At 41.3% G+C, this 25419-nt stretch overlaps 1 protein-coding gene across 3 annotated transcripts in view; it reads left to right on the top strand.

Annotated features, from left to right (window-relative positions):
* Window positions 1–5329: 5329 nt before the first annotated feature.
* The window catches only part of FMN1 (formin 1), a gene marked incomplete at both ends in the record, with an annotated part of 316637 nt that continues 296547 nt past the window's right edge, over window positions 5330–25419 (top strand). For all 3 annotated transcript variants that reach the window (XM_080931171.1, XM_080931172.1, XM_080931173.1), the window contains one exon: window positions 5330–7199. In XM_080931171.1, coding sequence (XP_080787297.1) covers window positions 5330–7199 — 1870 coding nt within the window. The remainder of the gene's footprint in view (window positions 7200–25419) is intronic.

The following is a 25419-nucleotide window of genomic DNA, read 5'->3' on the forward strand; positions in this document are numbered from 1 at the left end:
AAGCAGAGTGAGGAGATGCTGCCTGAAACAGCTCAGCTTGGGGGGTAGGCGGTGCCGGGGTGCTGAACGGCACTCTACACTCTGTGCCTTCTTACTTTGCCTTTTCCTGTAAGATAATTCTTCTCCCCATGGTTTCTCAAATGGAAAGAATCTGTATGACTCAGCTGCACAAGCTAGAGCCCTGTGCCTTCAAGCCTCTTTTAGCTCGGTGCCTTAGAGGGTTCAGGGTGTTCATGTGCTCACACTCTTTCCTCCTCTGGGTAAAGATTTTTAGGGTCTCTTGGTCACAGATAGTGCCTTGGACATGACCTCTATTGCTGTGTCACAAAAGCAACTTGTGGCAGAAAGTCATTTCTTCACACAGACCCCAGGTCGAATTCTGAGGCGAGGAAGCAGGGCAGGAACTCAGGGCAGAAGCTGTGGGAGAGTGCTGCTTATTGGCTTGCTTGCTTTAACACAGATCAGGCCCATTTGCAAGGGGTTGGTACCACCCACAGTGGGTAGGCCGGCTCTCCTGTGTCAATCTTCAATCAAGAAAACACCTAGCAGACTTGCCTAGAGGTCAGTTTTAGGAAAGTTGAGAGTCCTCCTTCCCAGATGACGTCAGCTTGTGTTAAAGTTGGCATAAAACCAATACAGCCACAGATGTCGGCCTCACAAATATGGTAAAGACACTCTACGTTAAAGTCTCATGAAGGACGAAGATGTCACTATAATAGGAAGACTTTTTCAGAATGGTAGCTTCATGCCTTGAGTTACGCTTATTGCTATAAAATCCTGTATCATAATTTCCTAAACTTTAGCCTGAGTTGTGTGACTGAGACTAACAGACATTGTGTGTGTGTGTGTGTGTGTGTGTGTGCAGTGCATTTTATTGATGATGTTCGAGAGAGTAGAGCTCCCTGGATCCCTCCCATTATTCTAGGGGACTGGGGTGGAAAACATGTGGTCAAAGCTAGTGTTCCCTAACTTCAGGGTGTCGGTCACTGCTGGAAACCTAGTGGAGTCAGGAACCAAGGAGGCCTGAGCTGGACAGTCAGGAGAACCTGGGCCAGGGGGAGGAGGAAGTCGAGCTTAGCTTAGCAGCAAGTGTCTGAGAGCGGAGGGGGGGGTGGGGGGTGGGGGGGAGGTGTACGATGCAGGAGACTTAGACTCTGTATGGTGAAGGCTTCCCCCACACCTGATCTTGATGAGAGAGACAGTCTTTACTTGACTGTATTGTTTATCTAGTGTTCATTGTGGAAAATGGGGGTATACAACTTATTCGGGGTGGATCAGAGATTAAATACATTCTTTAGGAAGGAGTGTGTGCGAAGGGAAGCTTATTGGCTAAATCTCTGGGCTGGCCCATCTAGATAGTCATTGGTGTGGAGAACTCTGTGCTACTTGACTAGAAGTCACGATCTTTCCATGGGGGTCATGGTTACATGATCCAGGACAGGAGCCCAGGTCAGGAATGGGTGAAACTCCTACCCTCCTCAGGTCTGAGGGTACTGGGGTTTCTGAACCCACTCCACCTTCCCAGTCTTTGTTGACACGGCTCCATTTGCCCCACAGCTCCTCCCTTTTCTTTTCTTTCTTTCTTTTTTTTAAAGGGAGGTGTTATTGGAGTGACTCTCTCTTATGTTATTTGTAGTAAAAATTTTGGGTGGAGCTTGGTATGGATATTAAAATAGAACACAATATAAGCCAGAGGGGTAATGAGGGGTTGGGGCTAGGAAGAGAAGGAATTATTGAACTAATTGTTCAGCGGATTGAAACTGAGGGTGAGTTTGTACAGAGTTTGTTTGCTATTAACATTGGTTTTAAACATTTGATTGACCTACATAGACATAACGATTTCCTTACTATCATCTAAGTTTTCCCAAGTCTGGTAGCCATTAGGCTCTGATAAGAGAGTTAGTTCATTGGTGGTAGAAGTTCTCAGGCTGCTATCTGTGGGTCTGTGTCTGCTTGTCTCAAGTCAGCTGATGTGTCTGAGCAAAGGCAGCGTCACAATCCCAAGCAGGTCCTAGGAGATGGCCATAGGTGTCCCCTGTAGTGACAGCACTGTCTTTTTCCTTTTGAGGAGATAAACATGTAAAACAATCCTCACAGGGGAGCAGACCCCCAGCAGGTTGATGTCTCTACAGGGTGGGTAATGTATATACTAACCCTGTAACAGTTTGATTGGGTCTATTGTTATGGTCCTAGAAGAAAGGCAAGGATGTTTGAAGAATTTAGTCCTGGAAGGAATTCTTTAAGTGGGAGTCACCTTGTTGCATTATGGAAAGCAGAGGGAGGAGATGAGAAAGTATCTGCTGGCTGAGAAGAAAGTCTCATGTTAATTATGTATCTGGAATGGGCAGAAACAGTGTGTCAGCAAAAGGATACTGGTTGTTAATTACAGGTTAAATAATGGTTATCGACATATTTGGTTTGATCTGTGGGGTAGATTAAATATGAGTTTTGAAGCTTAAATGAAATTTTCAACGGACTAGGAAATTTTAGAACAACTTTGGGTTAACAAGCATGACCATTGTTTCAGGTGTTTCTGTTAGGGAGAAAAAGGAGCATTTAAAACAAAGAAGTGTGGGAAATGTGGGGTTAAAGGTTTTAGGTGTGGATTTTGTTGCTGTGGTTGTAGTTGTTGTTGTTTTTTAATTCTTAGCAGCAAGATCTCATCCATTGCTTTTCATTTGGCTGGCTCTTTTCGCCTAGGGGGAGGAGCGGGCTCTGCCATGCCGTGGTTGTTAGCCACGTGCTCTTGTGCTTCTGCATTAGAAACACTGGACACTAAGCTACATCTCACCCTATGCCCTTATTGGTGGGTGATGGCTAATGGGAGGAGCCCTGATATGCCTACTGCTCAGGGGTGAGAAAACACAGCCTAAGATGGGAACCCCAGCCCAGATGTAAAATGGCATAAGCTGAAGCCAAAGGTAGTGTACCCTAACTTCCAGGTGGGCATCCAGTTGCCTCTAAAAACCATTGAACTGGGGGGTGGGGAGCATGCATTCCGGCTTAACTTAGCTAGTCCGAGAACCTGGGGGGGCCTTCTGAGAGAGATTTAGGCAGTGAGGCTCTATATGACGGCTTCCCTTCCCCCACAATGGGGGTGGGGGAGGAAGTTGTGTTACATAAAGTTGACATTACAAAGGGGTCTTCTGTTCACCAGTAGAAGCAGTAGAAGGAGAGCAGATCTCCCCACAAATCAATGGGGGCGGAGACAGATCTGGCTTTTAAATTTGCTTCCTATGGAAAAATCCTCATAGGTAATTTCCTTATATCTCTAACCTTCAATAATTTTTCATCTGTTAAATGATGCCATGCTGATTCAGCAAGGTTACAGTCTGAACTTATTGGCTAAGAGTATTGGCCTCTACCTAGGACCAGAGGGTCAGGTGACTATCAGTCCATTCTACGGTTTTTCTGAGAATTATTTACTCAAGGATGTTCCTTCTGCAGCTGGGCCATTGTTCCCTTCACTGTGTCTGAGAATCCATAAATGGAACTCCTGATGCGGAGTGCTCAATCTAATGCACAGCACACACCCAGCACTCTCTTGCTGCTGTAAAGCACAAAGTAAAAGGTGACCTCTCACATGAGCTCTCAGACACGGTCAGTACCTATCAAGTGTCCACACGCACATGCATGTTTACAATGTACCAACAGTGGGCACCTTAGAAAGATTCTGAGGATATCGTGAGAGGAATGAGAGCAGACCATGTGCAGCTGTCAGGAGGGCCAGGCCTGTGTTGACCTCTCATCTCTTCAGTGCATCTTTTCCTTGTGCCCTGACGGCCTTAAGATGACATGACTAGGAAATGACAGCATCTGTGACTATGTCTTCTATCTGTAAGAATCCTGTCTCTTAGGAAGAAGGCTTTTCAAACAAGCAGACTTACTCTTATTCAAAATTATGTAATCGCTGAATCCTCCTGACAGGTCCTTCTTGCCCAGGTGACCCCACCCACTCACACCCACACATCTCTTCATCACTAGGGCTTCCTACGTTTTCCTTAGGGAGTTTGCATTACACATTCTTCCTCCTGTCTGGACTCAAAATGTACACTTACATAACATTTTTTCTCCAGTTTAAAACAAGTTAAGAAAAAAAAAAAAAAAACAACACACTTGAGGAAAGTAAATTAGACACGATATCAGTAGTTACATGATTGTTAGGGTAATGTCCTTAAGTGAGAGAAACTTGAAGACTGGGTGGTGTATTAACATAAAAAATGAAGTGTTACAGTGTGGACTTCTAAGCTCCAAACTTGCATGTGAAGGTGTTAGTTGTGAAGACATTTTGGGACCCCTTCAAATCACGTAAGGAGTGGCTGTCTTCACCCTTCAGGTGACATTTCCAACCACATCTAAGTTCAGTCACTAAAAATCCCTAAGGACCAGCAATATTAGTCTCTCCTTTTTACTCGGTTTCAGCTAGTGAACAGGCAGAAAGGGGAAACGTTCCAAAGCAAGTTGAAGCTGCGTATGATAGCACACCCCTCTAATCTCAACATCTGGGAGGCAGGGGCAGGAAGATAGTCACAAGTTTGAGTCCAGCCTAGTCTACATAGCAAGTTCTAGGCTAGCCAAGGCTAGATAGCAAGGCCTGTCTCAAAACAAGACAAAACTTGAGTAACTCTCCTGAGTTCCTTAATTTTAAACTTTTAAATGTAAAACTTCGTATTTTTTTGCACAAAGCTCTTTGATAGAATATTGCAGAGTCCAGCAGGGCCAAAGCTTCATCTCTCTTCAGATATCTGATCTAATACTTTTACTCCACACCGTGCTTTAAAGTAAATCTTAATTTTTTTATGATAACAAAAGCTTATCATCTTTGAAAATAATATTCCAAACACAAGTCATTAAAACAACTGTCATTTCTAAAGTTCTCAAAGCCCTATACTCCCAGAACTCCTAGAAGGTTCAATGGCTGTTTTCCAGAAGAGTAGAAGCTGCAGTCTGAACTAGACAGACCGGCTCTAGGCTGTAAGTGGGTTCCCAAAGGAAGAAAGGGAACTAGTCCTGGGACTAAGATAAAAACCCTTTCCCATCTCTTAGCTATAGAAATACCTCCTGATCAAGGTGGGTAGGAGCCTACAAAGCTACAGTCAGGCTCTTGGCCAAAAGGAAGGATCTGTGTGGTTATGCTCTGATTGATGCCGGCCTGTGATGTGCACACTCTGTTAGACGAGCAGCTTTCTTCCTGTGTTTCTCTAACAGGCAGCCTCATTGCGGGAGAGGACTGTCAGCTGCCTGCTCTGCCTAGCCACCATCACATGCCTCCCCACTGGAGCTGACCACAGACCAGCATCACCACAGCATGAATAATTAGGTAGGCATAATGGAAGGCACTCACTGCACCCTGCAGCTGCACAACCCCGTCACTGAGCTCTGCTACATCAGCTTCTATCTTCCTAAAGGGGAAGTCCGAGGATTTTCATACAAGGACACTGTAACTCTAGACAGATCCAATAACACTTTCCATAACTGCTACCAAGTCAGGGAGGGGCCAGACATCGCCAGCCTCAGCCAGCAGCCGAACGAACATCCAGGCGACATATTTTTCAAACAGACCCCCACAAAAAATATTCTGACAGAGCTATACAAGCTCACAGCAGAGAAGGAGAGGCTGCTGGACAGTCTGCTGAGGTCAGACAACATCCTCGGCATTTCGATGGGGAACCAGGAGGAGAAGTTGCAGGAACTGTCAGTAAGCCTTGCCCCCAAGGAAGACTATTTCCAGAGGGCTGGCAACTGGAGCAGAGAACTCCCAGTGAGCTCTCTCATTAGGAGGAGCTCCCAAGAGACCAAAAAGCCCCGGAGGTCTGGCAGGAGGAGAGAGAACCCAGAAGAGCTCCGGCACAAGAGAACCAGGAGGAAAGGGCGTGGCTGCCAGGAGTCAGCTCTTCAGATGGGGAAGGACCAGGTCTGTTCCAGTAGCTCCCTTTCTCCTCGAGCTAGGCCTAATTTCCGGCTCCTAGAAGAAAGAGGAAATTTAGTTCCTCAGGGAACACTTACCTCCTCGCTCCGGAGAAGAGAGAGCTGCCCCGCTAACATCCTCCGGACACCAGATACAGACCTGGGCTTCGGAAACTCCGGGAGGACCTCAGAGGACACTGAAGGATCTCTGTCCCCTGACAGCAGGCCCACAGAGGTAGGAGATTCTGATGTTGGGAGGCAGCTCAACAGTTCTCACCAGCAGGAGCCCCCACAATCAAACTTGTCTGAAGATCATGAGAACCATCCAGGGGCGGGAAGGTGGGGCAGCGGGACTCGGAAGTCAAAGTCATTGGAGCGGACTTGCAGTAAGAAACCTGTTTCCAAAGTGGTGGCCAAGGTCCAGGAACCATCCGCACCAGTGCAAAGAATAGTTAGGGCGCATTATGATGGCAAGGGAAGGGTTGCCTTCTGCCCAGCGTCCCAAACTGAGTTTATCCCGAAAGCTGACATCCTCATCCTCCCAGGAGGTGAGGCTGAGACTCCAGGTTCCAGGAGGCTGGGGGAGGAGCAGCAGCGAGGGACCAAGTCATCTCGGTCCTCAGCCGCAGAAAGAGCCTCCATTACCAAAGAACCAGCCAGCACCGAGGGTGCTGTGAACAAGGTTCTTCGCAAGGTGATAGAGAGTGAGAAGTTAGACGAAGTCACTGAGGGGAAAAGGTTGGGCTTCTCTTTCAACGCGAGGGCCATCCACACTTTCCCAGAAACTAGAAGCCAAAGGAAGGCTGAGCCACCGAATAGTGGCCATAAATTCTTGCTTCTGGATCTGCCCCACACGGCAGGTCCTGATCCCCCACAACCCAAATGTGATGAGAAGAGGCCAATACCCCAGGCTCCAACAGCTCTCGGCGTGGTAATTAATAATTCATCGCCTCAGTCCAGCGCACACAAACGGCTGTCACCTGTTCTCTCGCCTCTGTCTCCAAGGTGCCCCAGCCCACAGCTGCACCATAGGATCCTCCCGCTCCCTCCACTGCCTAGTGAGGGAGAAGCTGTTTTTAATGATTACCCTGGTAGAAAGAACGGTGTCTCCTCTGGGTCCCCCTCTGCTGACACCTTGGAGCCACCATCTTCTACGAAGGTCACGGAGACCAAAGGAGCCAGCCCGAGTTCCCTCAGTGCAAGCCAACCTTGGCTGGTATCTGAGGAAACTTCTGAAAAAAGCTTGGGGTCAGAGAAGATCACAGCTCCACCCCAGCACCAGCTGCCACCAGGTTAGTCTCTGTTTAAGCTATTCAGATCTGTTCTTGGGAGATTCAACCACTATTGATCCACTTATACTACTAAGAGACTTGCTGATTAACCATGGACTGATAGTCCTAAGGGCTGTGTCATCCAGTCATAACAAGAAGACTGAGAATTGTGAAGGGAGTATGGGGTGATGATAAAGATGCTGTTGACTCCAGGAACTAAGAGTGGAAATTGTTTCTAGAATGCTTTATACCAGCTTACAGATTGGTTTGTTTGTGGCACATAAAGTTGCCTCCACAATTGCTTAAAGCAGAGACTCAAAAGGGACCAGGCAGAGAAGCAGCAGCTCTTCTCTGCCTTTGATGTTGAGTAATTGGCCCATTGACCTAAATTCTACTAGTGATGCTGGAGATGTGTAGAGTGTCTAAGCAGAATCACAAAGATACACTGTTTCTACTCACAAGTCGGTACCTACCTAGGTTTTGGTTGTCTTGTTTTCTATAAACACATTAGTAAGTGACATGATTTGTGACATTTATTTTTAACCAGAAGGGAAGAACTCAATTTAATTGGAAGTTACTTGGGTGCATGGTGTGCTGGTCCATGTCTATAAATCTAGAATCTGGGTGGCTGAAGTAATAGAATCACCAGTTTAAGGCTAGCTTTGGCTACAGAGAGTTGTTTAAGGCCAGCCTGGGTTAAGGAAGGAGAGTTCAAGACCAGCCGAACTTGATGATACGATAGATCTGTAAACAAAACTTTTTTGTTTTTTTTTTTGTTTTTGTTTTTGTTTTTTTTGAAAAAGAAAATTGGTTCAGGCTTTCTTCCGATCCTTTTTTCTATTTAGACACCCAAAGGAGCGCTAAGCAGCAGCTGAGTGTTAAGAATATTTTATTTAGTACTGTAGCTGCTACTGTGACTAGAGAAGCAATTCCATTTCTCATGCATGATGTACTTATGAGCTCCTCTGAATTGTATGCTTGATGCAATGTACATTTTTACAGGAAAATAATTTTGAGTGTTCATTCGGGAGTCCTAACCCCCTACCCTTGGCATGTCTAAACCAGTGTGCCCAGACATCCAGGATCCTCTGAATGCTGCTGTAAGACCCTAATTCTTCAGCAGCATATGGTCACCGTCCTAAGCTAGGAGAGAACATGTAAATGACATGTCCCCTAGAGAGTACTGGAAGTTTATTTATAGGAAAGTCCTGTCACATTTTGAGATAAAAATGTTGATCTAGAAAATAAGAGCTGCCAAAAAGCTTTCTGTTTTTCTTGAACTTGTGACATTCTATACATTTTTCTACATCCCTCCTGCAGGGAGATTTGTTTTTTAAAATGTGGTAAATGCTTTTCCATCCTCTTCATGTAATATATTGATTAATCTTAGTTCAGTAAAATTTGCCACTTTCTACCTCAATGTGAAAGTCATGGAATTGTAGAACTCATATCATGTACTGCACAGAACTGCAATAACAAAAGCACTGTCTGAACATGGGTGCTGGCAACTCGGAATGAGTTGGTGGAGTGAGAGGAGGGAACAGCGTGAGGAATTGTCGCCTTAACTCTAAAATCTGTGTTATGGGTAGTGTGCGTGTCAACTTGAGAGAGTCTGAGTTCACCTGGGAGGTGGGCCTCAGGGCACGCCTATGGATAGATAGTATCTTGATTATGTTTGTGGTGTGGGAAGATCTATCATAATTGTGTTTGGGACCAATCGCTTGGCAGGAAAGACTGGACCGTATAAAATGGAGAAAGAGAGCTGAGAATCAGCATTTATTCATCCATTGCTCTCTGCTTCTGGATTGTGGATGCAGAATGACCAACCTCCTGCTTTGGCTTCCAAACCATGAAGAGCTCTGAACCAAACCAAACCAAACCTTTCTCCCTTAAGTTGCCTTTGTCAGGGTGTTCTATTATACAGCACAGGGAAAGAGACTAGGACTTAGAAACTACATCCAATTCTAGAGTTCTGTGCATTCCTCGTCCAGGATCTCTGCATTGAATATATTCGGTGTTTCATAAGACTTTGGTCCCTTAATTTAGGATTATCTTGTCATTTGTTAGTTTCTTATGTTATGAAAGTTCATCCGTTCATTAGCTAGTAAGGATTAAGCTTAGTTGTCTGTAAGCACATAGGAAGACATTCAGTTTCTGTCGGCAGTTGACTGCAGACGCACTGAGGACATGTTGAACGGATTTGTTCCATTTTTCCATGTGGTTTCTCTATGCAGTTGTTCATGACCACTCTTTTTACTTTGGCCCACTGGGATCTTAGGAGCCAATTCTAAAAATCACAGGGATTCTTTACCATGGAGACCTCCTGTGCATCTAACGTTATATAAGGAGTTGGAAAGTGGGAGGAGAGTTGGAGTAGGCGAGACCTTCCTTTCTGTAATGATTATCTTAGACTTTGTCCTAGGACATTCAAAACCTGTCTTACTGGCACTGTCTTGAGAAGCATGGGTGAAGGGAGAGCTCTAGCTAGCACCTTGGATCCATAGTCTATCTTTTATCCCTTTTCTTCTTTTTACGTCCCATTTTGTAGCCAGAGTCCTTGGCATGCTTTAGTTACTCCTGCTGGTGGTGAGGTCAGAGATTATTATCTTTCTGACTGCTCCTGTCTTGTTTTCCACCTTTCTTCCCTCTCAGCCTCAGCAGAGGCCTCAGACAGTAATAGCCAGTTGTTCAGAGGTAACTCATTTACCATCTTCCTACCATGGTCCTTCATCTGAATCCAACTCCCATCTTTTCCCCAAGTTAGCTATTAACTAGATGGAGTTTATGGTCTGCAGACATGTATTTCCTGTGGAAATCACAATGAGGGTTTTCACTCAAGTGATGAGAGCAAGATAATTGAAATCACCCTTTAATTACTCAAGTGAGATATTAACTCCTTGCCGTTTAGTGTTCACATTTCTTCCAGGCTTCCTGTTTTCATTAATTTTTGAACAAAAGACTGGTTTCTAGTTGAAAGACTCTAGAGTTACAGACAAGTAGTTAATTCTGAGTACAAAGTGAAATCCACAATCTCACAAGACCAAGCATTTAAATCCAATGTCACTGCCACCATGCAGGACATAACATAAAGACATCAGGAAAGCCATTGATCCATCTCCTGTTGGCTTTATAAATGATCTAACTCTCCATCCTATGAGCTACATAAGGAATTTCTTACAGGTTGACAATATGATTCAACAGAGCATCACAAAATATGAAAAGCATCTAGATTTTTCTTCTCATGGATCCATCTAGTGACCGTTCCATAGTGGTTTTACAGGACTTAACTTTGATGATAGAGGCATATCCATGTTACCAAGCCTCTGAGAAATATGTATTTTCTTGAAAATGACTTTGAGGGATGTTTAGTTGTGCAAACCTTCTTAACAGTGTTTTGAGAGCTTAGCATTGAGATTCTTTTCTGGTTTCCCGCTTTCATTCATCTTTAACTGAAAATGGGCTCCTTTAATGCCAAGCATCACATGACAGCTGGCTCACCACACTGAAGAAACGTCTAGTCTTTCTTGTGTTCTTTAGCAAACTTATGATTTTTGTTCTTTGGTGCTAGTGAGGCATGACAGAAGCACATGCCTCACATATCGAGTTTCTTGATGTTGAAAATCATTTGATCAACTCTTGTGCTCATAGAAGATGTAATTAATGCCAGTTTTTTGTTTTTTGTTTTTTGTTTTTTTACAGTTGAGAGGCACTCATGCAACAGAGCATATTGTATCTAATCCTTCTGGCAAGTCTTTGGGCCTATAGTAGGTGGAGTAGATATAAGTTCTTTGTGTATATAAGTATTGAGGTTTGATGTAATTTGTTGAAGTTCCAAACACTAATAGATATAGACACATCTTTAGCTAACTTCAGGAAGTATGGGCATACACAGAAAGTTACCTGTAATTGCAAGGGAAGTAGAGAGATTTCAGAAATTGCATATACCTTATTATAGCTAGACTATAAAAAAGAACATGATTGAGTTAACAAGAGCTATCAAATATTCATCATTAAAATTATATGTAAGTATGCCTGAGTGACCCTACCTTTAAGAACTTTGCTTAAATGAATGTATGTACCTGTATGATTACATGCACACAGGTACTTGCTGTAGCAGTTTAAACTTTTATTATTGCTCTTATGAGTGTCATTTGTGTGGGTGCATGTGACGGAGGTCGTGTGCAGGCCTGGCTGCAGGAGCACTGCTTTGTGGTGACAGTTCTCTGCTCGTATCCTTCTGTGTGCTCATGGGATTGACTTTAAGTCATCACCCTTGCATGGCAAGGTCTTTACCAGCTAAGCCTCTTGCTGTAGGAAGATATTATACTTTATAATTTATAATTATAAATTCCTGTAGGAATTTTTTATACTTTCAAAACATCTAGGGAAAAAATCTGAACGTTCATGAATGAGGATATTTTAAATAAACTACAACACTTTTTTCCTCTGTCATACTATGAAGTTACCTAAAGTATTAATATAGATTTCTAACAAGCTGCAAAATAATATGTAGGATGTTCTTGTTTCTCGTAAAACCAACATCTTCTTCCTGTATATAAATATGTGTATTTTGAAGAGACTTGAATGTCAGAGAGACAGGTGTAAAAAAGGATGGGCCAGGCATTAACATTCAAAGGGCAAGACAGTAGGGGGTGGGCCAGAGAATAAGATGTGAGAACAGGGTGTGTCAGCTCTTTTGCCTTTCTACTTGGTGTATTCTTACAGTGTTTCTCTAGATGTGGGGTGCATGTAATGCTTATCATTTCAGAAGCATTATTTTTACCATTTTACTTATTATTTTTATTTGTGTGTGTGTGTGTGTGTGTGTGTGTGATTGTGTATGTAGGTATATGCCTGCGTCCATGTAGAGGCCTAAAAAGATCACGTGTTCTGCTCTGCCCCTCTCTATCACATTCTCTTGAGGTCAGGTCTTTAACTGAACCTGGAGCCAGGCTGGCATCCAGGAAGCCTCTGCGATCCCCCTGACTCTGCCCACCACAGTGCTGGGGTTATGGGCACAAACACAGCCACAGGGTTTTGAGGAAAGACCCCCAAGCTATACATCTCAGTGAACTTCTATACAGTTAAAGTAGCCCTTTGAAAGGGAGTCTATAGAGATTCATATTGTAGTTTATATTTTCCTATATCTAATATATTTTATGCATTTATTCATTACCAAAAGTGAAAAATCCATGACAGCATGACCCCTAGAAAAAATATTAATTTTATATCCTCTTTAATAACTTATTCATTCCTGGATTCAGTCTTTCTCCATCCCCTAATATTTAATCCTTTTTTTCAGCATACTATACTTGCACCCACTTGCACATATGTGTATGTGCACACATATATTATTGGCTAGATCCTGCATATGAGGGAGAACATGCTTCTTTTTCTAAAATTCTGTGTTTGCTTAATATTATACATTCTCAGTCCATTCATTTTACTGAAAATGTTATGCTTTTATATTTTTCTAGAGATAGATAGCATTTGTGTATGTATGTGTATCTGCACTACAAACTTTCTTTTTTTAATATCGATTTTATTTTATGTATATGGACTTTTTGCTCACAGGCACGTCTGTGCCTCCTCTGAGGGTTTGGTACCCATGGAAGTCAGAAGAGGGCATGGGATCTCCTGAAACTACAGTCATGTGTGGTTGTGAGCCTCCAAGTAGGCACTGGGCATTGGAACATCATGTGGAGGATCCGGGTTCTCCACAAGAACAAGGCTCTCAACTGCTGAGCTATTGCTCCAGCCACATAGACCAGATTTTCACTATCCACTCTTGTGTGGCTGGATAGATAGGTTGATTCCAGTTCTTTGCTGTAGTGAATCAATAAGTGTGGTGTGTAAAGATCTCAAGGCAGTGTATAGAGTTGTCTGGATAAATGCCCAGAAGTAAAATGAATGGGCCATATGGCAGTTCTGTTTTTAATTTTTGAGAAATCTCAAAGCTGACTTCCACAATGGCTATATTTAGTCCCCACCAACAGTGAATAAAGGTTTCTTTCTCTCCACATCCTCTCAGGCTCTTGTCAGACTCATTGATAACAGCCACTCTGACTGGGGTGAGGTGCTTTGTCCAAGTACTTCCAATGTGTATTCTTCCAAGGGTAGTAACTAGATACTTCTGCTTCTTTTTATAAGTGTTCAGTTCATCTGCCTATTTGTTGATTGGTACTTGGGGTAGCTTTATTTTATTGGCATCTCATTTCTACAATTCGTTTTGAATTCTAGGTATTTATTTCCTTGCTTAAGTGTTGTTACTAAAGGTCTTCTGCTGTGAGTTAGACTGTCACCCCATTTGTTTCCAATTCCTCTGACTAAGGGTTTCTTTTGTTGTTTGTTTGTTTGTTTGTTTGAGAAAGACAGAAACATTAGCTACTACTCTGGGCCCACATTCTATCTCTTGATAACAGTTACTGTGCAATAATATTTTTTGTTTGTTCATTTGATGGATTCACCTGCTTTCTGATCAGTGCTATATTAAATAATTACTTTTCTAAAAAAATAGAATCTTACTATGTAGCCCAGGCTGGCTTAAAACTCCGTGCTTCCTTGTGCTGGTATTCTAGGCCTGTGTCAGGATACCCAGCTGAGCAATTCCTAGATAGAACTCAAACCATATTGGGTGGTCCATGGACTGTGAAGCTTGGGCATGCCATCTGCCTCTAGTTCCTCTGCATGGGCTGGCAAGGCAGCCTCTAGTTATAGTGTGTTGTGGAGTTTTCTACTCCCACAGAAAGGTCTGTGAGTTATTTTCATCCTTATACATTTTCTAGTGTTTCAAACCTGATTTGTTCTGTGGGGCCCAGAGCATTACAGGAGAGGGGTTGAAACTAGGTTAGAATTAGAATTCAGACATGTAGAAGGGTGCAGATGGAGTTGTGGATTCTTTGTAGGACAATTGATAATAGAAAGGGTTCCAGAATAATGGGAAGAATGCCAGGAGAGAAGTTTGGGTTAAGTATCTGGGCAGGCATCCCCTGCCCCTGGGAAGAATCCCAGGCTTTGTGCAGGAGGGAGTTTGGAGGGAAGAGAAGCATGATGTTGGCTGTCAGAGCCTAACAACTAGCACTGTGGAAACTCAAGACAAGCAGAACCCTTCCTGCTGAGACCTAAGCCAAGGCAGCGTAGAAGATATTGTTATCTCACCAAGAACAATAAAACAGAGCATCCGGGCTCGAAAATGGTAGATCTAGGCATCAGTGGGAGGAGGCACTATGGATCAGATATGATTTCACACTATCAAGTGAACCGGGGCTTAAAGTATTGCAATTCACATGTCTATAACCCTTGTGATACTTCTACTCCTAAGATAGGAAGTTGAATCATCCAAGTTTTCACTACTTCTTCCTAAGTCATGATACCTTTTTTTTTTTGTTATGAACATAAGTTAATGCTCTGCATCTGAGTTTTTTTGTGTAGAGAAAGGGCTGCCAAATCATCCAGTAAATTACTAAAGCCACCGACTTTCAGATTTCCCAGAGGAGTTGTGGAAAGTAAATAACCCGTGAAGCCCGAGGCTCCTCCCATTCTCCCTAGAATTCAGAGCTGTCCGGACATGTCTGCGTAATTAGAAGGTTAGGCCCATCTGGAGTCTCTTCTTTGAATCTGCAGAGGAATATCGCAAGGCACAGCTCACATGAAAGAAGGGAGGGTTTGAGGCATGTTGAAAGGTACCAGCTTCAATGCAGATAATAACTCTGAAGACAGTAAGGAGCAGGTCCTCCCTATTTTCCATCCACTGGGCTCCTAGAAAGCTCATGTCTGCTTCCTAGAAAGAAAACAGCAAAAGTCAGGGTTGTTATTTGAAAACTCATGCTACCAAAATTTCTTTGGGACATTGAAGATGCAGTCCCGGTAGCAGAATGCAGGAATATATGAGTGCAGAGTGCAATGTCCAGGGTGCTTTTGAGGCAGCACAGCAGGTATAACACAGTGGAGTGAGCCTAGTTTTCTGTTTTCCTGAGGAGAAGTGCAAGATGTAGGCAGCTGTGCCTTGGGCATCTTCTACTGGAGCAGAACAAAGTACCAGCATCAAAAGGCACCGCTAGGCAGCCAGAACATAAGAGAACAGTACCCAAGAGGTTGAGTGTCAGATCCATATTATTGGGTCCATATGATTTCTAGGAGAATTGGTGCATGTGTAGGGGGAGCCCAACCCTCATGGTATGTATAGGCAGCTTATTTTGCACCTTAATATCCCACTGACTGCATTTGTTAGAAGTGATAATATCTAATTCCTAATGTTCTCTTGTAAACTGATGACATAGTATCATTTAAAATACTTCTTGCACTACTAGGAAATGTTAGGTTTATTGTAACCATGGGTTACTGTCAGCCTATGGGGAGTCTGATGGGACTTGAACAGACATCCCTTGTTGCTGTCCCCCAGTGATATAATGATGCTGCAGTAGCATCTCAGAGCCAGCTACTCTGTGCTACATGATTTCTCTCCTCTTGGTTAAAGCTGATACTTGTTTCAAGTTCTACATTATGTTAATTTGTGTTGCATTGCATTTTGGAACAGGGTCTCACTTTGTATCCCAGAGAATTCATGGCAATTCTCCTGCCTCAGATTCTTGAGTGCTGGTCTTTCAGGTGTGGAATGAATTACCAATGCTTGGCTTTCTTCTGTTTTTTTTTTTTTTTTTTTTTTTTTAGCTTTTTGTTTTGTTTTGTCTTGGTTTTAGATAATGGCTTACATAATGATTTTGTCTCTTTGTACAGGCTACTATTGGGTTTTTCTAAAATCTGTAAATATCATAAGGAAAGGAGTTATTTATATATGATGCCTCTGATGTACTTACATAAAGCTTGGTTTAAAATGGTTCATAATGGCTTTTTAAATTAATTCTGGTGTAAAGTTTTAATTAAATCACAAAGTAACTAAAAATCAAATGTTTGATTACTAATGCCATTGAAATCTAAAATCATAAATTAAGTTATGAGATAATAAAAGACAAGGGAAAGGAAAGTTCTTTTTCTTTCTACTAATTATTCATGGAGCATATGTTTCTGTCTAGAAAACATTCTTAATTTCTCCAGGCATCACTCATCCAGTTCCTCATGATCCTGTATTATTTTGTCAAGGTGACAGGTTTTAGACCTCAGTTACTTGTGTCATACAATAACACACATCTTATTTTAAAGCCCCCATCAGACTCTCTGGGCTTATGACTTGCATTTCATTAACAGTGGGTCAACTTGTACTGATATTTTTTAATGTTCTTTCTGGATTTATTAAAAGCAACCTTCCAACTTAAAATGACCAAACAGTTGACTATCCATCACCACAAATGTGGTGACCTGGCATAACTCCTGGGATGATGCAAAAGTGAAAGAATTTTGGAAGTGTGATTGAGTGACTTTAATGTGTCTAGACAGTGATAGGAAAAATGACATACTGACTTTTAGAGTATTCAAACAGCATGGTTGGAAATTCCTTTATTTGACACCACAAGTAGAATAGGATTGGTTTGTCCCCACCCTGTTCTCAGTATCCCATTACCTCCGAGGACTTGTTCAGCACCTGGTGTAAGAACACAGTGGAGTTGAAGCTAATGATTCTCTTTTTAAAAACATTATTCTCAAAGTTAGCACCGGTATTACATATATGTAGAGTTAATTTCAATACATGTAACGTTTGTATGTACTCAATAAGCAGTTCATTGAAGAGTGAATTACTTGAAAGATGGATAGATGGGTGGATGGATGTATTGATGGATGGGAATGTGGGTGAATGGATGGGTGTGTGGGTGGGTGAATGGGTGGATAGATGGATGGATGGATGACATAGCATCTTGTCTGTAAACTGACAGTGGTTTTCCCACTCACCTTATATTAAAAAGAATGAAACTGTTCCATGCTATGTTATAGAATTGGCACTGGTATTATACACTGTTACAGTGCAACAATTCTCACAAATTATCCCTGCAAGGGTTTAAGAAGTCTAAGACCCACAGACCATGAAAATGAAATTAAATGAAAATAATATACATACATATATGGTGGACAATTTTTGTCAGAGATCTCATATTTTATAATGAAACTTAACTTTACTGTTAAAGCCAGGGGTAGCCAAGTGACCAAACTTGACATAGAAACCAAAGGTATTTAACGTTTCATGGTTCCCACTGGTCACAGATTAACCATGTTGCATTATGCATGATCAAAGGCTGGCAAATTTGTACTTTGCCTTGCCCGAGCTACACTTTATGACCCATCATACATGAACTACAAGGCTGGGCAGGTGCCTGTTGGTGTTCTTGGCTGCGATCCAGGGTTGTCTATAAAACTTACCTCCTGAATGTCTAATGCCCACCACTGGCTTTCACCTTCTGTGTAAAAGCGTTCTGCTAGGAAACTCACTAACATGTAGCCATAAACCACATGACCTCAGTTTATGTTTCCAAAAGTTCCTGGCAGAACGAAACCCCAGAGTGGAGGCTGAAGCAAAGGCAAGGACAGAACAGATGGGCCTGGATGATGGCCTGAAATGTTGAGGTGTAATACAATGGAGAAGTGTGCGAGCCCCAAGGATCTTCATTCCAGCTACAAAATTCCTTAGTGTTGCCACACCATAGAACTTAGTCAAAAAGGATATGGTGGGCCTGGATTCACAGCCTCTGCCCTGACCAAAGAGGAGGGGATCATTCTGGACATGTACATCAGAAGGCAGGAATCCCGAGACCTTAGCATCCTCTCTAGTAGAGTGAACTTCCATACTTACTGTTTCCTCTCTGGTCTTCTCTTCCATTTGTACTATCAAGCTTGTTCTCACAACATTTCCTGCAGCAACTATGATAGGTTGCCTCCATTTCTGAACCATGCTAATCATAGTATAGTGATAGGGTGCTAGAGATGAACATTTTGGCTCAAATTTCAGATCTGCATCCTGCTAGATTGGTAGCTATTATACTTCTTTATCTGTAATTTGGAATGATACACACACACACACACACACACACACACACACACACACACACACACACTTGCATGTGTATTGAAGAGCTTGGTTCTTCAATATATGTTTAGCACATATTTCCCCCAAAATATTTAGATAACTTTAGTTTGAAAAGAAGGTTTTTGTTCATATACTCTTATCCTCAGTCACTTAAAGCCTCAGACTGTGTTGGAAAGGTGGGAGAAGGGAATAAGGATGTTTAAAAGCCTTCTATAAATCTAAAGTTGTTTCAATATTCTAAGTTCATTTGACTCCTAACCATCTTCTCCATTATAAACCTTCTGGTTTCTCTCATTGTTAGATAAATATTTTTTCTTTTTATTCTCAGAGAAATTTCTACATGTTTATCGGACATCATTATTAGCATCTGTTTATCTATCTAGACTTAGAACTCTGTGGACACAGCGGCTGTGCAGTTACTCTCCTGCACACTGTATCTGACGTAGCCTGTAGAATGCCCAACCTGAGGACCACACACATCCCAAGATACCTGTGTGTGTGTGCTCCAACACAAAACTGTAAACTTACTTAAAACAATTTTATTATTGTGAGTTCTTTTATGTAACTTGAGTTTGTTGTTCTTAGGCATTAACTTTGTAATGACAATGTCATATCTCAATGTCAAAAGGTTGGATGTGCCTGATGACCTATGTTACATAATGTCTGTTAGTAATTGCTGAATGACAGTCTCCCGGTATTGTACAAAAGTAATAAGGGAAAGGAGATATATGACCATAGAAAGTATTAACACAGAGGACAGAGATCAGTGACTTTTACATTGTGGTCACTGGACACCAGTATTATTGACCACAAGCAGAAAGTGCATAAAATGCTGTTAGGCTGCATCCCATAACCTACTACATCAGAAGTATGGAGGTTGGGATTGAGCAGTTTACATAATTACTTGAATAGAGACCAAGATAGAAGCATACGTTATATTAACATACAGCTATGTTAAATGAAATGAAAATCTTTTCCATCCAAATGTTTTATTAGGGAAATGATTAAGAGTTATGCTCAGCAAATAATTGGATTCCCACTTAGCTATGTGTAATTATTTTGAGTAACTGTTATAGGTCTCATCAGATTTAGGAACTTGTACACTTGTTAGTAGAAATATGCTTCTTAATTTTTATTAGCTCGCTGATTAATTCCTTCACACTGCTTTCACGTGGGAAGGGGTGGGGTCTTGATGAACATTTTTCCTGTCTGTCACTTGCTGCTGTGCTCACAATTTTTTTTTTAAAATGTGGTCATAGCCATTCTGGCCTTGGTGCAGATGTCTTCAAGTTATAAATGCTTGTCAAGTGCCAGCTGCTACCATGCAGTCCAAGATGCTCCTACTCCAAAGTGGATTCACATGCATTTAAGGGTGCTATTATCTTTCATTTACAATCAGTTTTTTGTTATCAGCAAATACTGTTTAAGCCACTGGATTTCATCTACTAAAAACATGCAGACCTTATCATCACAAGCAGGCAGCCGCAGCTTTTCTTTTACAAGCAACAACCCTTCCATTGTGTTGCTATCTTCCTCATGCCTTTAAAAACTAATATCTAGAAAAATCATGTGATGATGTATGACTAGTCCCCAAAAATGTTCTTTGTCAGGAAACTGTGTCGGTTTCATTGCTTCAAACGCTGCTCAACATTAGCCTCTGTGTTTTTGGAGAAAACTCATGTCTTAATGACCATTGATCTGGTTTTTCTTTCAGAGAAGGAGGTCTGCCTCCTGAGGACACAGCAGCCTTTTGGTCACCTTCCCCCATGTTTTCTAAGTAAACCATAATCCACAGAGTTGTTCAGTTAAACTGGGTGAAGGAAGATTTCCCTGTTTTGGGAGGAAGCAGGCTCAATCCTACACCACTCACTAAACCTCTGTCTTAAGATCAGAAAGTATGAATTAAGCCCTTCCAAGTATGGGTAATGTGTCATTGAGAAGTATACGACCTTTTCCCCAACTTGTCTGTATAACAAAGGGCTGATAATCAGTGTATGAAATATTATGACTGCAGGTGACAAACTCAAAAATAGCAATCACTGTTCAATTATCTTTGCGATTTCCAGAGTCCCTGTACCATGGAGACCCAACACTGAGTAGATATCCTCTATATATTTTCTGAGCCACCAGAAGTATATATTCAACTCCCTCCCAGCTAGCTTTAACTGTCAACTGACACAGCCCAGTGTTAGGTTAGAGGAGAAGTGTTGACTGAGGAATTGCCTGGATCAGACTGGCCTATGGGAATATCTGTGAAAGTAGTCTTGAATGTTAATTGAGGTAGGAGGGGCCAGCCCATTGTGGGCAGTGCCATTCCCATGGTAGGTCATCCCAGACTACATGAGAAAGCAAGTTATGCATGAGCATGAACAAGGCAGCAACCACCATTCTATAGTTTCTGCTTCAAGTTCCTGCCCTGACTTCACTCATTAATGGATTGTGAGCAGGAGGTGTGAGCTAAATAAATCCTTTCTTCTCCTAAGCTGCTTCTGGTCTGAATGTTTTATCATTGATACTTATCCTAGTGTGTGGCATGTAGATACAAGAGGTCATTTTGGTGCTTTCTTCTGTTGCTCTCTACCTTTCTTTTCGAGGCCATCTCCCTCACTATACCTGGTGTTCACTAATTGGCTGGCAGACCCCCAGGAACTGTCTGTTTCTACCCCTTGCCTTTGCTAATATTACAGGTATGAGCCACTAAACCTGGTCTTTTGTATGAGTCCTGGGCATCCAAACTCAGATTCTTGTATTGCAGACATGTTACCAACTAAGCTGTTTCCCAGTCCCCTGGGTGGCATTTGATTGAATGAGAGGACTCACCAGTTCCAAGTGGCTTTTCTATAAGGTCACACTCTCCAAGATGAAGGCTGAAAACACATAAATGTTATATTATGTATAGATTAGTTTGTTTTGTGATTTTAAAAAATATACCTCCTAACATTATTGCAAGATTAACTCTATATTTGAAAGGCTCCCAAATGATCACCACTCACAATATATCACTCATTTAAATATGCTCCCAACATCCAAATTAATTAAAATAAATCAGCAGATAATTTGTTTCCCCCTTATTGGCAGAACATAGTACAGAGGCAAAATAGGTCTTTGTCATTTAGTGCTTCTATTTCAGATATATTACTGCCTAGAGTAGTATCTGACTTATTTTTAATCCTGAAAAATGAGATGAATATACTTTACCTGTGAGATAAAGTATGTTGACATATGTTTAAAAACTAAATGGCCACCCTCAGGAGTAAGTCCTTGGAAGCACATACTCTCAAGGAATTTTTTTAAAGCAATTTCTAATTTCTTTTTCTAAAGCCTCATCTAACATAACACTGGACTGTGTCAGTTGACAGTTAAAGCTAGCTGAGAGGGAGTTCAATATAAACTTCTCGTGGCATAGAAAATATATTGGGGTCCCAAAGATGTAGAGGATGTCTACTCAGTGTTGGGTCTCCATGGTACAGGGACTTTGGAAATCACAAAGATAATTGAGCAGTGATTGCTATTTTTGAGTTTTCCACCTGCAGTCATCATAATAATTTCATACACTTATTATCAGCCCTTTGTTATACAGTCACATTGGGGAAAAGGTCGTATACTTCTCAATGACACATTACCCATACTTGGAAGGGCTTAATTCAATGACAGTTCTACCAGCTCCATATTTGACTTAATTGTACTTGTTGTTTCTTCTCGTAATTATACAATACTGTTCTGGAGGCCCTCAGCTAGTGCCTTCATGTTGTAGGTAATGAAAAACAGGCTTCTACACACACACAATGTTGAGTGGCAGGAAAGGCTGGGTCTTCCAACTTCAGTCATGTTTCCCCTCTTTGTAGGATGTCCATACCACAAGCTTATAGGTAATGTGAAGTGTGTATGGATCTTTAGTAACTTTGAGTTTGTACAACAGTGGGTATCTAAGTATTTATCTGACTCTTAAAATTCCCTCTGTAAGTGATTTAAGTTTTGTTAAAGTGTATAGATATTTTGCCTAATGTATGTCTGTGCATGGTGCCTGTAGAAGCCAGAAGAAGGTATTAGGAGCACTTAAAAGCTAGTGCTCTTTAAGGTCTGAACTATCTCTGTAGCCCTAAAGCCAATTCACTGATACCCTTAATATTATTGTTACCACTAGCACCTACATCCAACAAGCATAAACAACTTTAATATATAATGTCCAGATGTTTACTCGGTGTAGATTAGGAGAGAAAGTTTTGAAAAAAAAGTATTTCTTTTTCAATATTTAAATTATCACAAAATTCTAAGTATAATACATAGTCCTTGAAATGCCATTTAGAATATTCTCGGACGTCTCTTTGCTACTTGGCAAATGAGAAACTTAGGATGAATCTCTAAGGACAGTGACTCTTTGATGCTTGGCCAGTTCTAAGCCTCTGAATTCTCCAACGTTAATAACGGAGTGCTTGCTCACAATCTGTTTATTTTCAACAGTTACCTAATGCTCAGAGGGTAAGTTTAAGGAACAAATGGGTTGTCTTTCTTTTCTTATGGCTCGTTTGTTATTTTATGGAAAGTAATATGTGATTAAGATACTACATGGTCATTCTAGAAGGATCCTAAGGATCTGCTTCTCTGACATCCATCTATATACATTCCTATCCTTTATTTACTTGGTAGACCATCTTCCATCTAAATGTACAAAGTTGTAATTGCTTAAACTGCATTATTTCTCTGTGACTAGCTGCATGACTAGAAAAAGAGGCATCACAGAATGAAGGGAACTGGAAATCTGCCACAGTGATGTGCCACAGGTCAGAGAAAGCTCCCTCGGTGACAGTGTTCTCTGTGCTGGGAATAACAAAACATTCTTCACAGCGTTCTGAAGATGTCCACAAGATGGTCATCACTGGGCTGTGCCTAGAGGAAAAACTTCTGGGAACATTTCTGCCTCAACTGCTGGCACACTATGCTATCCCTGTTGACTTTGTGGAAGTTTGCTGTGTCTTCATGGAGGATGTTTTCAAAGAGCTGAGATTCTGATAGGATACTCAAGGCAGTCATAAATTGGATGTGTCAGCAGAGATAAGAGTTATGCTTCTGATTTCTACAATAATTTCCTCTGCTTTTCTTCCATGCAACTGTTATCTGAGAGAATGCATAGGAAATAGGTTGCTAGGGTTGTCTGAAAGTGCTCAAAAAGACCAATGGATGGATTTAAAAAAGCTGGAGTTAGAAAATTGCATTTCTCCAGTCTAGAGCTATGCCATTTCCTTTTCTTGTGTACACTCCCAGTCTGTAACCAAGAGATAGTGAACACTTCATACAGCACTGGAAGCAAAGCAGACTCCCTTTTAATGTTGGCAAGGATTTGGTGATGAGAAGGAGTTAACTAGATTTGATATGTAGAAACTGGTTATTTTTAGCATCTACTCATATTTCAGATAGGAAGGGGTTACTAAACCATAAAACATGCCATGAGACCACAGTGAGGAATGTCTACAATATCTAAATAATGACTGAAAAGAAAGATTCCAGGTCAGACTTGGCCAAAGTTTAGACTGTTCTCATAGATACTTTACAATGTCCTTCATAAAGAAAAAAATTGTCAAAATCTGAAGTACCATTCACCATGTATATTTCATTGTGTATCATCTGACCAGGCTAGTCCCAACTGAACCGTATATAGTTGCTTATTGTCAAATAATTTTTGTTGTCATTTTAAGTTGATAAGAATAGTTCCTGCTATGAGCTTTGTTATAATAGAGCAAGAGGCCTTATCTAGTTGTTCTAAGCAAGAATTTCATACCTAAGACTAGTAGGCCCTGAATAACCATTACCTCTTCATGGAATGCTGCATCACTAAGAATACTTCATGCATTCTACTTTAAAAAGTATCAAAATGCGCTAATAACAAAATTTTCATCTGCTAGTACTGTTTTTAAGTACTAGTTCAACAAATATTAACTTTGCATCACTCAAGGATTTGATTCCTGCAGAAGAAAACTCTTATCTAATTTGATCAATGCCCTGGTATTACTCAGACTCAAATATTACAGCCCAGTGTTGTTCTTTTAATGTTAACTAAATTCCACCAGCACCCCCTGTTATATTCCTCCTACATTTGCTAGCTAGCAGGCCTGTGACCTTTCTTTCTCTTCAATTCTCCAAATCATTAGGCAAACAGATTGAAAGAATCTATTTATTGTTGATTGGCAGACTGCCAGAGATTCCTTAGCTCTTCTTAGAAGTCCAATGACTTGTTAAAAGAGAAAAAGCAGCAAGGTTCAGAAGACAGAGTGACGGGGAGACACAGGATTTGCCATTTGTTATAACACCTTGTCTTTGCAAATCTGATTACACAGAGTTACTCTTGAGTCCAGGGATCTGTGCCTTGCCCACAAGAGTGCATTCAGAAATTAGATGCTCTGCAGGGAACCTTTTATTCAATCTAGTTTTGGTTTGGGCTTTGGTTTCTGAATTTTATTTCTTTGCATAAAACAAAAAATTACTCTGAACATATGGTTTTAATTATTGGGAAAGTCATCTGGTCAATTCATTTTCTTCCATCTAATCTACCATTTTAATGACTTAAAGGATCACCTGTGCTTTTAGGTTCTCAGATTTAGAATTTATCCCTAAGACATGTCCTGTTTGTACCTTCTGGTAAGTGGTCACTTTCATCCATTGCATCACATTTGCTTCTAAGATGTCTTGTTTTGCTTTTCTCAGCTGTTGGGTACAGTGAAGGTCACACCCTGGCCCCCTGGGGTGTTATTCTTTCTAGTGCCCTGTGGAGGCTAGCTCTACTGGGAACTGGATACCTTAGCATGGCTTTCACAGACGAGAGCAGCCTTGTTTCTGGAAAATCTTGATCCTTTCCTCTTCTTGGATTGAGCGTGTAAACTGACTCTGTGTCATCAAGAACAGAGTGGATATCATGTGTGTGACTTTGTGAACCAAATGAGAAATGTGACTTATTATAAAGGACTGTTGAAAAATAGATAATGATTATAAAATATATGTTCTAAATAGTTCTTTGTGAGAAGATTTAAACCATGATTTTTAACCATGCACAGCTCCAGCTATAATTCTTCAGCCCTAGCTAAATATTCTTCAAAATAAACAAACAAAGCAAAACATAACAACCCATTCTTTAAAAAGAGCAAGTGTCTTCCAGTCACTCTCAATATGACAAACACAAAAAGAAGGGGGAGAAGGGTCCCTTGTATGTTTTCTGTGCCTTAATAAAAGAACACAGGGCTGTTCTCTTAACCACTTGTATGTGAATAGACATCAAAA

Source organism: Micromys minutus (genome assembly GCF_963924665.1).
Source record: "Micromys minutus genome assembly, chromosome: 17".
NCBI lineage: Eukaryota > Metazoa > Chordata > Mammalia > Rodentia > Muridae > Micromys > Micromys minutus.